Source organism: Larimichthys crocea, chromosome XV, assembly GCF_000972845.2.
Source record: "Larimichthys crocea isolate SSNF chromosome XV, L_crocea_2.0, whole genome shotgun sequence".
In the NCBI taxonomy this organism is placed as follows: Eukaryota; Metazoa; Chordata; class Actinopteri; family Sciaenidae; genus Larimichthys; species Larimichthys crocea.
The window spans coordinates 22247436-22262282 of NC_040025.1; the positions used below are offsets into that span (position 1 = coordinate 22247436).

The window sequence follows — 14847 nt, forward strand, 5'->3', positions numbered from 1 at the left end:
TCAGTCTGACCTGCAGAGGCTGGTGACTCAAGACAACTTCAATCATAAAGGCAGTGATTTAAGCTGAACCCTGGGATGACACACTCCCACAAAGTGGACAAAAACGTAACATGAATTGTCAAATTTGCCAAAGTTTATTGGGGAGCCTTCATACAAAAAATGAAATTATGGCTGTAAAAAGTTACAAAGGATTATTGTTGACATTGATATACTTTTGGCATTTAAAGGCCTATTAACCCAACATTTCTGTAACTCTTTGCAATTTATTTTAAATCTAAAACTGTTGATTTAAACAAGCAGATAAGACAGTAATATTTAAAAACGTACAGACCAATAGATACCTGCAGATTACTTCTAAGTGGTAGTTTACAACACACCCACAAAAAAAAAAAAGCAACTCAAAAGAAAACAAGAATTGCCTAATCTTCAATGGTGAACACATGAACTTGAGGCAACTTTTATTACACACAGCCAACTAATTTCAATGCGTCTGTCTCAATGACATTTCCATGAATGCAAACAAATGTATTTACACTGACTCTCATAAGCATGTCTCAGACTATCGACGTGCCGGCATTAGAAGCTGCTTTGCCGTTACTGAATCAGGGAAAAGGTTGTGGTAGGTTGGTAAAGGAACGTAGGCAGCTGTTATCATTTTGCCTGGAAAGGAAAAAAAAAAAGTTAAAACCTGTCTCAACATTCTGTTTGCGGTCATATTCAAAGGATACAAAACAAAACGGCATCACGTACCTGCAAACCAGCGTCCATGAAGTGCATTTACAGTTGCCATTGCTGCTGGTATTGAGGGACACTTCACGTACACGTTACCCTACGTGAAAAAGACAAAAGGTTCCTATTAAACTATTTTCTACTAAAATGTCCACAGTGAAGTCTGTAGATCGACTGGAACTTTTTCCTTTTGATAACAAACATCTTCAAGCGTTGACTTACTTGAGCAGAGTTCTTATCGACATAAATGTGAACAATCCCTCCGTGTTTGTTGCACTCCTCAATAACATCATCTTGGATCTCGATGGCCCAGCTGGGATCGTTTTCTCTGAAAAAACATGTTTGGTAATGTTTAAATTCTGTGGCTTTAGAAAACAAAAGAATGCCTGTTAGTCTTGTCTTTGTTTCAGGAATACTATTATAAAACCCTCATAATTTTGTCCTCTGGGGTCAAAATTACCCCGCTGGGTCAAGTATAAATTGTCAAGTCAATTCTTCAAAACTTTAGTCTTCAGTCCAACCCATTGCCACATTTTTGTTCCTTTGTTTTGGAATTTAGGGCCAATAGACCTTGTTGACATGAAAGTATACTCTGTTGTTGAGTTAACCCTCCTGGGGTCAACAGGAGGGTTAGGTTCGCATGTTTTGAAATAAACTACTGATTTTCCTTCATGTACGTTGAATGTTGCAGGCTGTCTAGTAACAGCCAGTGTGGACAGAAGAACAATTACAGAGACAGGAAAACTCTTTTCAACGCACACATAGGCATGTGAGTGTTGCTTTAACACTATTTTGAAACAATGTGAACCCATCCAACTGATAACGTCCTTACGCTTGTGGGTTGAAGAGGTTGGACAGCTGAAGGCAGTGTGTGGCCAGCGGCTGTGATGGCAGGTTCAGAGCTTGACTTGGAGCTGGAGCTGGAACGGCTGAAACAAAAACAAAGATGATTTGGCACTGAATTTTCTTTTTTAACGTGCATACAAATGTTTCCCCATCATCAAGATGTGCTCACCTGCTGGAGCAGCAATGTTTCCAAAGGGTATGGACCCTGTCATCTGCAGAGCCTGCTGAGCAGCAGGAGGGATCTTTAGACCGGTTCCTGTTGACGGAGAGAGAGAGAAAGAGTTAAACTTTGCACAATCTAAACATAATGAAGAATGATGCTGACAGATCATGCCAAACAAGCAACAGTTAGATTAAAATCTTTTTCTGTGTCACAGTGGTCAAATGTGGAGAGCATGAATATTTACAACTTATAACTATTCCAGTGCTGTTATTTCTACGCTGTTGCCCGTGCAGAGAAAATCAAGGTTGGGTGTGATGAAAACTGACTCCTTCAGCTATTTCTGATTAACCTGCTGATTATTTTGTAAGAGTCCAAAACCCAACATATATTCAGTTTAATGTGAAATGACAGAGAAAACCAGCAAATCCTCCCATTTGGAAGATGAAACCTGAGACAAGCCTTTTCTCTTGATGAATGATTAATTTAAACAGAAGCCTGTGATGCCATGTCTACAGACCTGCAGCACATCACTGGGTTACCAAAAAAAAAAAAAAAAAACATGTCCACTTCTTTGACGCTTTGAATTATGACAATAAGACTCTATTGAGCCAGTGTATTGATCTGATGGCTATTTCTCAAAATTGTGGACTGGACCTGTCTGAAATAATTTGGCCCCTCTTTGATGCAAGCTATAACAAACCTTCTGCTAGTCGAGCCATAAGCTGTAGACGCCCTGTGGTGCCGAGGTCGATGCCAGTCCTCTCCAGTTCATCGTTGTCCAAGAACGAGCTGGCTGTCGATGAGTCTGAGCGCTCTGTAACATGCCCCACCTTCATTGGACGACCGGCCAGCTCAAAGCCGTTCAGTTGCTCCAGAGCTTTTTTTGCACATTCTGCATCTGCAAACTTAAAAAAAAACAAATGAGGTTAGATTCAAACTTCGCTGCAAAGTTTAAAGCACTGTCGATGAGATACAGATGCTCAAATTACCGATATGAAGCCGTATCCTTTGGATCGTCCGGTCTCGCTGTCCATCATGAGCTGGATACCTTCGATCTGCGGAAACATAGAGGATTATAATGAATGCATTTACAGAAGTAGTAAAAAAAATATATATTAGGTGTTTGTATAACTCCTCACTGACCTTTCCAAAAGGCTCAAAGATCCCTCGAAGCATTTCTTCAGTGATGTTGAAGTGCAGCGAGCCCACGTACAGCCGCATCGGACCCGAACTGCCCTTCTGTAGGTTATTGGCAGCAGCTGCAGCTCTGTTTTTCTCTGCCTGTGATAAGTACATTGATGTAATTGTGTCAATTCAGCATATCTATGCTGAATTTATTTGTTCAAAGGTGTGTGAAGAGTTGTTATTTCATTCAAATAGGAAAACATTGCAGTCTGTATTTAGATTAAGTTACCATAACCTGTGAGGCCTGTACAATGATGGGCACTCCTAAAAGCCTCTGGCCGGTCAATCCAATCGCCAGCGGTACAGACGAAGCCTCCACGAACTCGATGTATGCGATGCCCTTTGATCTCCTGGAGTTTCTGTCTGAGATCATTCTCACATCTCTCACCTACAGAGACAAATGGATGATTTGTTTGATCACTTCTACACGCAGGTCACTGCATTATACAATAAGACAATAACTTGGGAGATGAACTGACTTTTCCGACAGCCGAGAAGAAATCTTCCAGGTCTCGGGCTCTGATTCTTGCAGCGAGCTGCATGCAGAAAACTGTGCGGGCATCCCTCTCCTCTGGTGTGAGATTGTCAATTGGTTGCCTTGAAAGGGGGGAAAAAAAACAGAAATGTTAAAAAAAGTTGCACCATTTTATAAATAATTAAATGAATACTAATAATCCTAGACAGAGCCTGACAGATTCCCGTTGCTGCTCAAATTTCAAATGAAACATTTGAATCAGAATATTTAACCTAAATAAAGTTAAATTTAAGCTGCCTCCTCTCTTCTGCTTGCCACAGTTGCTGGATAAACCTTGCAGAGACACAAATATAATACCACAAGCATTGTTTCATAGTGTTCAATAATGTTGGTGCATTAACAGATAATGTCTGCAGGAGGCTGATATCAGCTGGCAGCCATATTGATCAGGCGTTTACGGCTCAATGTCATCCTCAGAAAATAAAGATGCATTAAAATAATAAAAAGTGAGTGAATTATTTGATTCCTGTGTGCTAAAACAAAACCAGACTTAGAAATATGTGAAAACTCCTCTCACCTGATGGGACTCTTTTCTTTTTTGAAGGGACTTCGACTTTTGGAACGTTTCCGGCTAAAATACAAAAAAGTTTTTTAGATTTTAATAAAGCTTTCCAAAAATGTATGTGTAAAACAACACGAGGGCATGTAATAAATTATAAACAGAGTGCTGTCATATTTAAAAAAGGATCACATACATGGGGCTTTTGCGTGCTTTGTATCGGCCGGAGCGTTCCTTGCTTCGGGAGCCGCTGCGATGGCGCTCTCTGCTACGGCTTCGCTTTCTTTCTCGGCTCCTGCTTCTCTTCTTGCCCTTCTTTTTGTCTCGGCTCCTGCTTCTTCTCTTCTTAGAGCCTGGGCTTCGGCTCTTGCTTCGACTCCTCCTTTTCCTGAAACATGTCACAACACTGCTATCGTTGTGCAGAGTGAAAACACATCTCGAAATTAAATTAATAACGTAGTAACAAGGGTTCAATCGCATGAAGCCCAACACTTACTTCTTGTTCTGGTCGTCATGTCCATTTGCATGAGAGGACTTGATCTCATCCTAAGCAAGGTTGATAGAAGAACATCATGAGGACGTAGATGAAACATTTCAAGTCGTCAAGGTAAAGGGGATGGGGTGGGACAAGAGAAAATGCAGAATATATTCAATTAATAATAATACTTCAAACTTCCTACTGTCATGTCCGGACAGTGTCCTTCCACCACCCCAATAACTTCCCATCCCACTCCCGTTTCTTTTTTTTTTCTTTTCTTTTATCTTTTTTTTTTTAAATTTATTTATTTACAAGGCTGCTCAGTACATAATGCAACAAAGCAAAGTTAAGGGAGATTGTCCAACATATTAGCTGAGTTCAGGAAGCTTTGACAGTAGTCAGATCATCTCCACCATTCCCCCCTCCTAATAGGTCGTACCAATGCCACTGCCACTATTTGTGCCTAATCATGTGACCACGCATGGCCCACGACCACTAAAAGAGATCCTGTGTGGTTGGTGTCAGTCCAGTGATCTTCACCCATTTTCGTTCTTGGACTGTAAGAGCTCGATGCCACCTCTGTCACACATCTTGCCCTGAAGCAAACAGGGATTCACACTTCTTAGTAATATTGACGCCCAAGAAAATAAATGAATAAATTAAAAAAATAAAAATGAAATAAATCCATTAATTCAGCCACGTGTTACACTTCCATTATCTGTAGTCTGCATAATATATATAAATATGAGTAATATTACCTAGACCTTTTGACTTAAGGAATTATTAACTACTGAAAAATAACTCACTTCATAATACAATGATGCTAGATAGAAGTATCTATGTTCACAGTCATTCTAGTAATATATCAATCTGTGGTATCGGGTAGCATGCAAAAATCAAGATGCTGATTCACATTACAGTTGACTAAGGCAAAGAGGCAGTATTCATATTTACATGCAAGAGAAAATTATTTGGCTGCATCTTGCCATAGAAAAAAAAAAATCATAGCACAGCTCGGGTTTTGTCGACTTTTTCTAAGCTCCGTAAAACTGCAACGTTTTGATTTAGGGGAGTTGATAAACAATTCAACTATAAATCATGTTTACTGAGCGATAATACGATGATTCTTACTGGAGAGCATTTAGTTAAAGTTGAATTACCTCAGGGTGATTTATTACTGTAAAAACCACCCAGTGTAACTAGGGCTTTAAAGTCTGATTACATTCAGAGACACTGATGGCATGCAGATTGTAAATCTGAATACTGCCTCCTTTGCTGGACAGGTAAGGATGGGCTTATCAACCATTGGCATTCACCTTGTTGCAACCGAATACGGATTGGATGTTCTAGGTTGAATCTCTTTTAGTCCTAAAGGTGAACCACAGTACATCAGTATATGCACAATAACTACCTTCCTTTTTTTCACAGTTCACAGTGGAATCAAAGATGAATTCATGGGAGTAGAGGTGAGATATCATTAGGGAAGTCTATAAAGAGAGATAGATGTGGATTTATTTATAATTCTGTATTGCGTTTTAAATACTCAATCACACCACACAAACATTCAAGTAAAAAACTTTGTCACAGTAGCAAATATAAAAAAATAAAAAATAAAAGGACTCAAGAGTAAAAAAAAATCATAACAGTGAAAACAGGCCTCAGCTCTGTAGACAGCAACCCACCTTTCTGTATGGAGCCTCCAGCATGGCCTCTACGTCAAAATCATCAGCCATGATGATCCTGTGGGAGACAAAAACAATGATTTACATGAGTATCACCGAGCGCGAGCGTGTTTGTGTTCAGGTACAAAGTTTGGGGAACATGGCTGAAGCTTTACGCGGCCTAAACAACCAAAAAAAATTAATAAAAATCAGCTTTCACTTTTATCCTGACACATGAAACCACATTTTTCTATCATGCTTTGACACATTACGTGTGAAAGAAATGCACACTAGTGGGATAAAAAAAAGCTTTAAAAAAAAAAAGAGATGGCAACGATACTAGACGGTGTGTTACTGATACTTCCTCCACACAGGCCAAGTATCAGTGTGTAATGTTATTGAACATTCTCGAAGCTAACAATTCAAGTCCGCACTCAAACCTGTTTAAAAATCGCCTTTTCCATCCGACTTCAATTGCATTTTAACCTGTTTTTAATGTTGTATTCTTGTAATTTGGTATACTTTTATCCTGACACATGAAACCACATATTTTCTAGCATATTTTGACACATTACGCGTGAAAGAAAGGCACACCAATGTGATAAAGGCTTAAAAACGTAGTTAGATGGCGGTGTGTTACACGGAGTTCGACCCAACTTCCTTTAAATATATCCATCAATATCACGGATTTAACCTTGGATGCGACACATACAAACACAACCTATCCGTCTAATTTTAACACTCTTCGGACAGAGGTCACATAGAGCTCAGATGTCGACTTATTCTTGAAAACATCGGTGGGAACACAGCAGGATAAACACGCGTTGCACCGCAACGCTGAAGCTAACGCTAACTAGCCACCTCGCGGTTGAGCTTAATTTTAAATAAAGCATTATTATTGAACCCGCCGCTGCTGTTGACTGAATTTATCACGTAGAGATCGATTAAATAGGTAGATATAGGCATGTAGGGATCAACTTTAAACCTCACTGAGTCCACAACAAGCGGCCCGCGTCATGTTTACGTTACAAGAAAAACAAGCGGTAAGTTAGCAGGCCGAGCTAACGGCAGCAAACATTGACGGTTACCGTTTGAATTTGATGAACCGTCGTGCCAAAGTCAAGATATCACGGCAAACGCGCTGCTGGAGAGACTCGTCTCGACGCCTCCGCTCTCGGCAGGTCACACAATGCTGAGATGGAAGCACAATTTGTCGAAGTTATGTAACGTTTTTTTTTTTTTTTTTTTTTTAGCAGCTAACCGGAGCGGGCAGGTCGCGGCCTGGTGTCTAAATGCTCGCTGCCTTCCTTCTTCTTCGTCTTCTTCCTGCTGCTTTGATGCCTCGCGGCGGCGCCAATGTTTAGTGTCGCCTTTACTGCCACCTACTGGAGATGATAGATTGATAGATTAGATATAGTTTATTCATCCCACCACGGGGAAATGTACTTGTTACAGCAGCAGAGGAAAGTGTAGCATACACTACAGGATTAGAAAAGAGTAGAAAAGACAAAAAACAAAACAGCAACAAAAAAAAAAACACACAATAAACAGACAGAAATATCTATAACCTACACAGGGGCACCATATAGGGGGTAAAAGTTAGGCCCACGACTGACAGGGGCCCCAAAAAATTGGTAAACACCAATATAAAATGATTAAACCATCATGATTGAGTATATATATTTCAAATATAATAATGAAATGAATTATCTCTTTGTTTTTTACGTGTTTTGGGCAGTAAAAGTTAAATAAAAATGGCCTTTACCACATTTTTATGGTGGCTTTTAATCTTGCATCAAATAGTGAACTGCACTGCATACTGTATGCAGACTTGCATGCATGTAAAATCACCAGCAGTAAATATTGTGCTAGTACTAGTATTGAACTACAAGACGCAAAACAATTGCAAGCCTTTGATTAGAGTTATGTAAAGCTTTTGATGGGATAGTTAGGTCCTAGAGATGTGGTGACAACAGCTGCGCAGAGGGGGCCCAATATGATTTTGTTGTCATGGGGCCCAAAATTCCTGGCGGCGCCCCTGAACCTAAATATTAAACACGAAAAACAATCAACCTTCAAAACAGACTAGTACTGAGGATAAAAGTGGCATGATATATAAAAAGAGTATTGTAATGTAAAATGACCAATATATAAATAATATTACAAAAGTAAGTGACCATGATATAAATAATAACTGCAAGGTATAAATGAAATAAAATAGAAAAAAAAATTGCAATAGACATCAACAGGAGACTACAACATGATCAGGGTGCAGGTGTTGTAAAGTCTGAAACACTGCACCGCTCTCTTCCTGAAACTGATACTGATACTTCCTCCACACATAGGCCAAGTATCAGTGTGTAATGTAACTTTCTCAATACATTTACTCAATTACTTTTAAAAAAAAAATCTTTATTGAGCATTTTTGAAGAAGTTAGTCACTCAGTTTCACATGCATTTTAACCCGAAATACACACACACACGTTTGTGTACACATCAGAACCAAAAATACTTTATTAATCCCTGCAGGGAAATTGTGTTTGTTACAGAAGCTCCCAAACGGTAAGTTAGATAGTAAGTAAAAGCAAGAAAAAGGAAAAACATTTGAACATCACAACATAACATAACATCCCAAGAAAAAACTTCATCACTATACACCTATAAGATGTACAATTTAACACTATATACACAGGATATAAGTAACAGTTAACTAAAACCAAAAACAGTAAGATAAAAGCCAAGTAACAGTGAACTATACGATATATAAATCTAAAACCTTATAAAGAATTTAGTCTTTGAGAGACTGTACAGAGAATAGACACTGATTGTTTAAAGTGCAGTATGCATGCATGAGAAAATTGCACTTATTTATTGCACAAGCAATTACGATAGCTACTGGACTTAACTTGGAGTGTCTGATATTTTGAGGGAGGACTGTTGCTCACAGGTAGGAAAGACTTCCTGTGTCTCTTTGTGGAGCATCTTGGTGTACACATGGTTCAGTGCCTTGCTCAAGGGCACTTCAGCAGTGCCCAGGAGGAGGTCCATACTGAACTTGAACCGGCCACCCTCCAAGCCAAGTCTCTATGGACTGAGCTATCAAAGACTTCCAGTAGCATTCAGTAGCAGCATGTAAACATACATTAAACTTACAATTGACACAGTAAACATGCATTAAAATTAACCTATAAAATAAATCTGAATTTAAATTATACCAGTGCTAAGAAATTAAACATGTACAGAGAAATTAGTAAACAATTAACTATATAAAACATTTAAAAACATATATAGAAATAAACTTCAAATAGCGATACACTATATACAATTAAATAAAGATGTAGACAATGAATGAAAGTCACAGCATTTAGTACTACTACACTATAAGCAGTACAGATAAACACTTCAACACAAAACAAGTACAGAGACAAACAAATTAAACAGTAACAACAAATAGAAGGAGGGAGGCCATAGTACACATCCATACACATAAATCCTGTATTTCTGTACAGTACAGCATCACTAACACTGTTCTGCTATTCTTTGATTTCTGAACTTTTAGAATACCCAGATTTCATTGCATTGTTTTGTTTGTCCTCTGCTCTGTGAATCTCTTTGGAAACCTTGTTTTTTAAAGATGCATGCTGTATAAATCAACGTTGTACTGCGTTTGTACTTTTTAGTCTATACTACATTACAGTTGACTTCTTGATGACTATTACTATCCAGATAAAAAACAAAACAAAACATTTAAGTACGTAAAAACTAAGTTTAAATCATTGATCAAGTATTCAATTAGTTGATTAGTCTCTCGTCAATAAATTATCAGCCAATCAGCGACTGTTTTGATAACTGATTTAATCATTTAAGTCGCATCTTTTAAAAATGTAATATGAAATAATAAATATTAATACATTAATATTACATTTTTTATGTAATTTTTTATTTCTACTGTCAATGTTTGTTTGTTTTTCTCTCTGTTGAAACATAATATAAACTGTTATTAAACTGTATATTTTTAGACTATAGGCTGTATAAATATATAAAAAGTTTGAGGCTCTTTATATATACATGTTTGCTTTCGCGCCCTCTGTAGGTCTAAACATTAAACAGCTTCAGTGGATTTACGCAAAGCCTCAGTTTGTTTGCCTGGAAAACATTTCCGAGGGTTCAAACACCCTCTGGTACTTTGTAGTATCGCGTTTTCTCGCGAGAACAGAGACGTTAGATCGTCTCACAAGTCTGTGCCACCATCTAGCGATGACTAAAAAAACAAACATCTGCACAGCATATTGACGTTCAAGTGATTAAAAGTGCAACTCCTGTTATTAATGATTAATGCTAACATTATATTAGCAAAACTCATCTTTCAAACCTTTATATGTCTTTATCTTACACATCACTGTTTCATGTATGATACATTTAATTGCAGGAAACTTGTCCTGCTTTTATTTACATTTATAATAGTATAATATAATATATTTTTTCATGACTTCAGTACTTATTCACAAGATGTTGCTGCTCTTATTTACCTTCATCATTCATTGCTGCCTTTGTTCTTCTCTTTAATGTACCAAAGGTTATGTAATCAGTATTGTTCTGTTCTTGCATTCAATTTGTTGTTTATTTTTTATTTTGATTTAATTGTTTCTTGGTTAATGTGCATATTTTTATATATTTGACTCTTCTTGAATTTTTTAATTTTTATCATAATTGCTAGTAAATAAATGTACACACAGTGTTTAAAAAGCGTTTATTTCACATTGCAAAGTCAGACCGCTGTAACACTCACTGGCACAGGCACTGTTTTTCATTATTTATGATCAACATATTTTCAGTACAGTTAATAGTTATAAGCTTATTTACATTTTCTTCTTCACATTGATCACATCAGGCAGCAGAGTCCTCTGTTGGGATTGTGTTACTGAGTTTAAGCGGCGAATCATAGTCTGGAGGAACATCAAAAAACAATTCATCATCAAAGCAGAAATCATCGGATGGTGATGCGAAGTATGGCAGCTTCAACACTAAGCCGGTGAGGATGCCTCCCAGCACTGACGCTCCTATTGTAGAGAAGACAGCTGCAACCTGACAGAGAGCCTGTTCCTGGGCAGTCCTCCCCAACCCTGGCTGTAAGCCAGGGATCAACATCTGGAGCTCCTGAAGCTTAGGGTCTCCTTCCACCGGTGCTCTGTAGGTAAATATCTCATACAAACTGGGACCATAAACTTCCTCTTTAGCCATCAGTATAGCACATATCCCTGCAGTACAGGATATAAGTCCTGTTAGACCGTGCAAATTATGTATTCCACACTGATCCTGGATCCTGAAGCGCCGTGCCAGGAAGGGGCTCAAGTATTTGTAACCAAGCATGCATGCAGTGCAGCCAATCATACCCAGAGCGTACGCAGCTGCAGGTGATATCATCATATCCACAGACGCCCCGACTGTCACACCTCCAGCCAGGGTCACATTTTGAACATCAGCCATGGTGAGCTTACCGTTTTTGTTCAGCATGGCAGAGAGAGCAAAGGCTGTGAGGGTGGAGGCACTGAGGCCGATGAAGGTGTGGAGGATGGCTCTGTGCTGATCGTCTCCTTTCAGGGTTAATGCTGAGTTGAAAGAGGGCCAGAACACCCAGAGGAACAAGGTCCCCATCACAGAGAGGATGTCAGATTGGTAGCTGGTGTTCTCCTTTGCATGGCCTTCATTTAGGCGAGGTCTGTACAGTACAAAAGTGACACCCAAACCGAAGTAACAGGCAAAGAGATGAATAAGAATAGAGCCTCCTGCATCATTGATCTTTATGTACTTGAGCACAACCCACTCTGTGACTGCAAACACAGGCACTTCCAACAGAGCCATGATCAGCAGCTGCAATGGACTCGTCTTTCCCAGCACTGCCCCGAAAGATATCAGCACCACGGCGCATGCAAACTCTGCATTTATGAGGTTGATCACTCCGAGGTGGATCTTACCATCGTGGCTGAACTGGAAGTACCCCTGCACCAAGATGGCCCACTGGATTGCAAAAGTAGCCGTCAGGAAGTTAAAAACCATTCCACTAAAGCCATAGAGTCGAAAAAATGCCAGCAGGCACCCAAAGCCAATGAATATCATCACCTGTACGTCAGTAAAAAAAGGATAGTCCTTGTAAACTGCATTGTCCATGGGGTTTGTCTTGTTGTGCTGAAATCTGGCGTCCGCATGCTCATCGTAGGTGACAAATGCAGCATACAAGCCAACAATAGCCACCTCTGCAACAAACACAAACACAGGTAATTTCACTCGAAGGTTGGCTGACTGTGTCTTCATCCTGACAGCTCTTTGGGGCAAATGGCGGCAATTTCCTTTGCAGCCTGCTTTATCTGTGTAGATAAGACAGGTCAAAGGCTTTGGTAAAGAATGTTATGTCATGCCAACATAAGCAATATTGCCCTCACTGAGAAACACTGCTGTGTGGACTTTGGCTATTGTAATAAAATGTACTGTTCAGAAACATCAACATTTTGTGGTAATCTAATAGAAAAATGCAGTATGTACTTATATCTGTAAATTCACACTAGCTTGTCTTGTAAAGTGTATGCACCTGACATCAGAATATATATATTTATTAAACAGTAAATGAATGAAACATGTACTGCAAATGGTGTCCATTTTAGGTTTTATGTTCCTCCTTTAAAATAGTAGCAGGCTATGTATCCTTAACTCTTACTTCATCTCATAAAATAAGTTTGCACCCTTCAAAGGTGTAGTGTAACATTTCTATCTGTAGATGAACTGCCATTTTGTACACATTTATGGTCCCCAAAAGATGAACCATACGGACTGATGGTGAACCTCTAACATTTCCTGTAACACCAGCAGACATTTTTAGTTTTAGTTATTTAATTTTTTCTTGTGTTGCTCTCTCTCTGTCTTTGCTTTATGACTTGCTGAGGTATTTTCATTGTCTTCAGAGATTTTGGTAGATAATATAATCAGGCCTTTTGTTTGCTTTTTCTTTTCTCCCAGATAAGGTTGAGCTAGGCCCATTTTTTTGTACTTTGGTTATTTTGTTTGGCACAACCCCCACAGTTCTTCCTTCCTCCCCACATGTTTCAAACTTACATTTGTTGTTTACCTTTTCCTTTAAATATGGTAAATAAATCTCTTTTTTGGCTTCCTCCTGTCTTCCCTAAGTTCTTTCGTTGTTGGTTGTCAGCGTTATTGTTTCTGCTTAAAGGGAAACGTAACAGGGGACAACAGACAGGAGACAAAGTTTGGAGTGTATGGGTGGCAGAGCCAGGCATCGTTCATTGGAGGAACGTCTTGAGGTAACATATGCCTGTATAAGGCATTCAAGTAGGTGGGTGCAGAACTGGAGACTACTTTGTCGATCTTCTAGATTGAGGCAAAATTTTCTAGGCATTCATGGTTTCCAAAGGATGAATCCTAATACCCTTGGAGATTCCTTAATACCATCATAAGGCCAAAGGTTTCATGAGTTGTTCATGACCCTATAACAAATGAAATGACCATCATCCTGAGTTTAGTGCGATTACCTAATGTTAGCATGCTAACATGCTAAACTAGGATGGTGAAAATCGTCACCTAATTAACTGACGTCCTGTAAGTACACAGGAAACACACTGTCTGGTTTCATTGTGTTTTGTCTCTGTTACGTGCCAAGATAAACAGCAGATGTTTGTGAACACGCTGTCTGCTTTTGCTGATTTCACCATTAAACTAGTAACCAGTGGTGGCCTAAAGGTTAGAGAAGCAAGTAAGTGATTGGAAGGTGATTGGTTCAATATCCTTGGCTCACAGGATAAGGATGAGGGTGGGAAAGGTGAAAGTAAGTATTTGTCAATCCCTGATTATCATTGAAGTGCCCTTTTGCAAGGCCCTTAAATCTGTGGACTGTGGACAGCTTCCAGGTGTGAATGTAAAAAGAGCATTGCTCTCAGTGAAGCTTTCCTGAATAGATAAAGACAAAAATAAATACATAAATTCACAGACCACTTCCAGTGGTTAAGTGAGGAGAAGAAAAAAAACAGTCATCGTTCATGCCCTGAAAGTACAGCATTAAATGTTATCATATGTTGTTTCTTTTGTTGTTTGTTTCAGCTTTGCTGTACTGGTGGCTGCTGAAGGGTGTCTTACCTGCCAACATTTCAGTGTTCAATGTTTCAACACCATTTACACTAAATTGAAAAAAAAAAGACATTTTATTGGCAGTAAACAATTTACAAAAACAGTAATGCTAAACAACATAGGCTACTTCGTTGTTGACTGTGAGAAAATCCCCAGACCTCCTTTATATAATTTGTATAAATTTATAAAATGTATAAATTTGTAATTTTGTGAGGGTTGAGTTTTGTGAAACACTGTCTACAACTAACTCTTTGTTTGGACTGTCTTGTAAATTCAGAAAATATTTTTGTGTTGTTTAATATGTTTGTGTTGGACTATTGAGCTGCCTTGTTCTTTGTAAACTAAAATGACGTACATAAGGAAGTGAGATCACAAGCCGTCACCCAAGCTTCATGTGGAGATGCATTCAAATGCCGGGTGCAAACTGACGTACCACCTAAGACACATGACGCACACAAGCACATAGTGGCAAGTGGCTGTAGCAATGTCTGTGGACAGATTACTGTAGCATGACTGTGACCTTGCAAATTATAGAAACTGGTTTGTGTTTAGTGTGATACCATTTTAATCCAAGTATCACCAAATCTGCTGAGAAAGAGGATGCATGTGCATGTACAT

The 14847-nt window shown here is 38.8% G+C and overlaps 2 protein-coding genes across 5 annotated transcripts in view; both read right to left on the reverse strand.

The window, feature by feature from the left end:
- Positions 1–111: 111 nt before the first annotated feature.
- rbm39b (RNA binding motif protein 39b) lies at positions 112–7462 on the reverse strand. 4 transcript variants are annotated; one of them, XM_027288452.1, is made up of 15 exons: positions 7185–7462; positions 6118–6175; positions 4454–4503; positions 4154–4363; positions 3976–4029; positions 3403–3520; positions 3159–3311; positions 2882–3019; positions 2728–2793; positions 2439–2643; positions 1745–1831; positions 1562–1658; positions 952–1057; positions 751–829; positions 112–660 (listed from the first exon to the last, which is right to left on the reverse strand). In XM_027288452.1, exons 2-15 carry the CDS (start codon positions 6166–6168, stop codon positions 560–562), a joined length of 1515 nt encoding a protein of 504 aa, XP_027144253.1. In that variant the 5' UTR covers positions 6169–6175; positions 7185–7462; the 3' UTR covers positions 112–559. The 4 variants fall into 4 exon arrangements, with proteins under 4 accessions (XP_027144253.1, XP_027144252.1, XP_010749479.1 ...); XM_027288451.1 differs by having other exon boundaries at positions 3153–3311; XM_010751177.3 differs by having other exon boundaries at positions 4154–4345; positions 7185–7461.
- Positions 7463–10839: 3377 nt separating this feature from the next.
- The window catches only part of LOC104935331 (solute carrier family 12 member 5), a 36796-nt gene continuing 32788 nt past the window's right edge, over positions 10840–14847 (reverse strand). The window contains exon 26 of the mRNA XM_019267763.2: positions 10840–12282. Coding sequence (XP_019123308.1) covers positions 10984–12282 — 1299 coding nt within the window. The 3' untranslated portion in view covers positions 10840–10983. The remainder of the gene's footprint in view (positions 12283–14847) is intronic.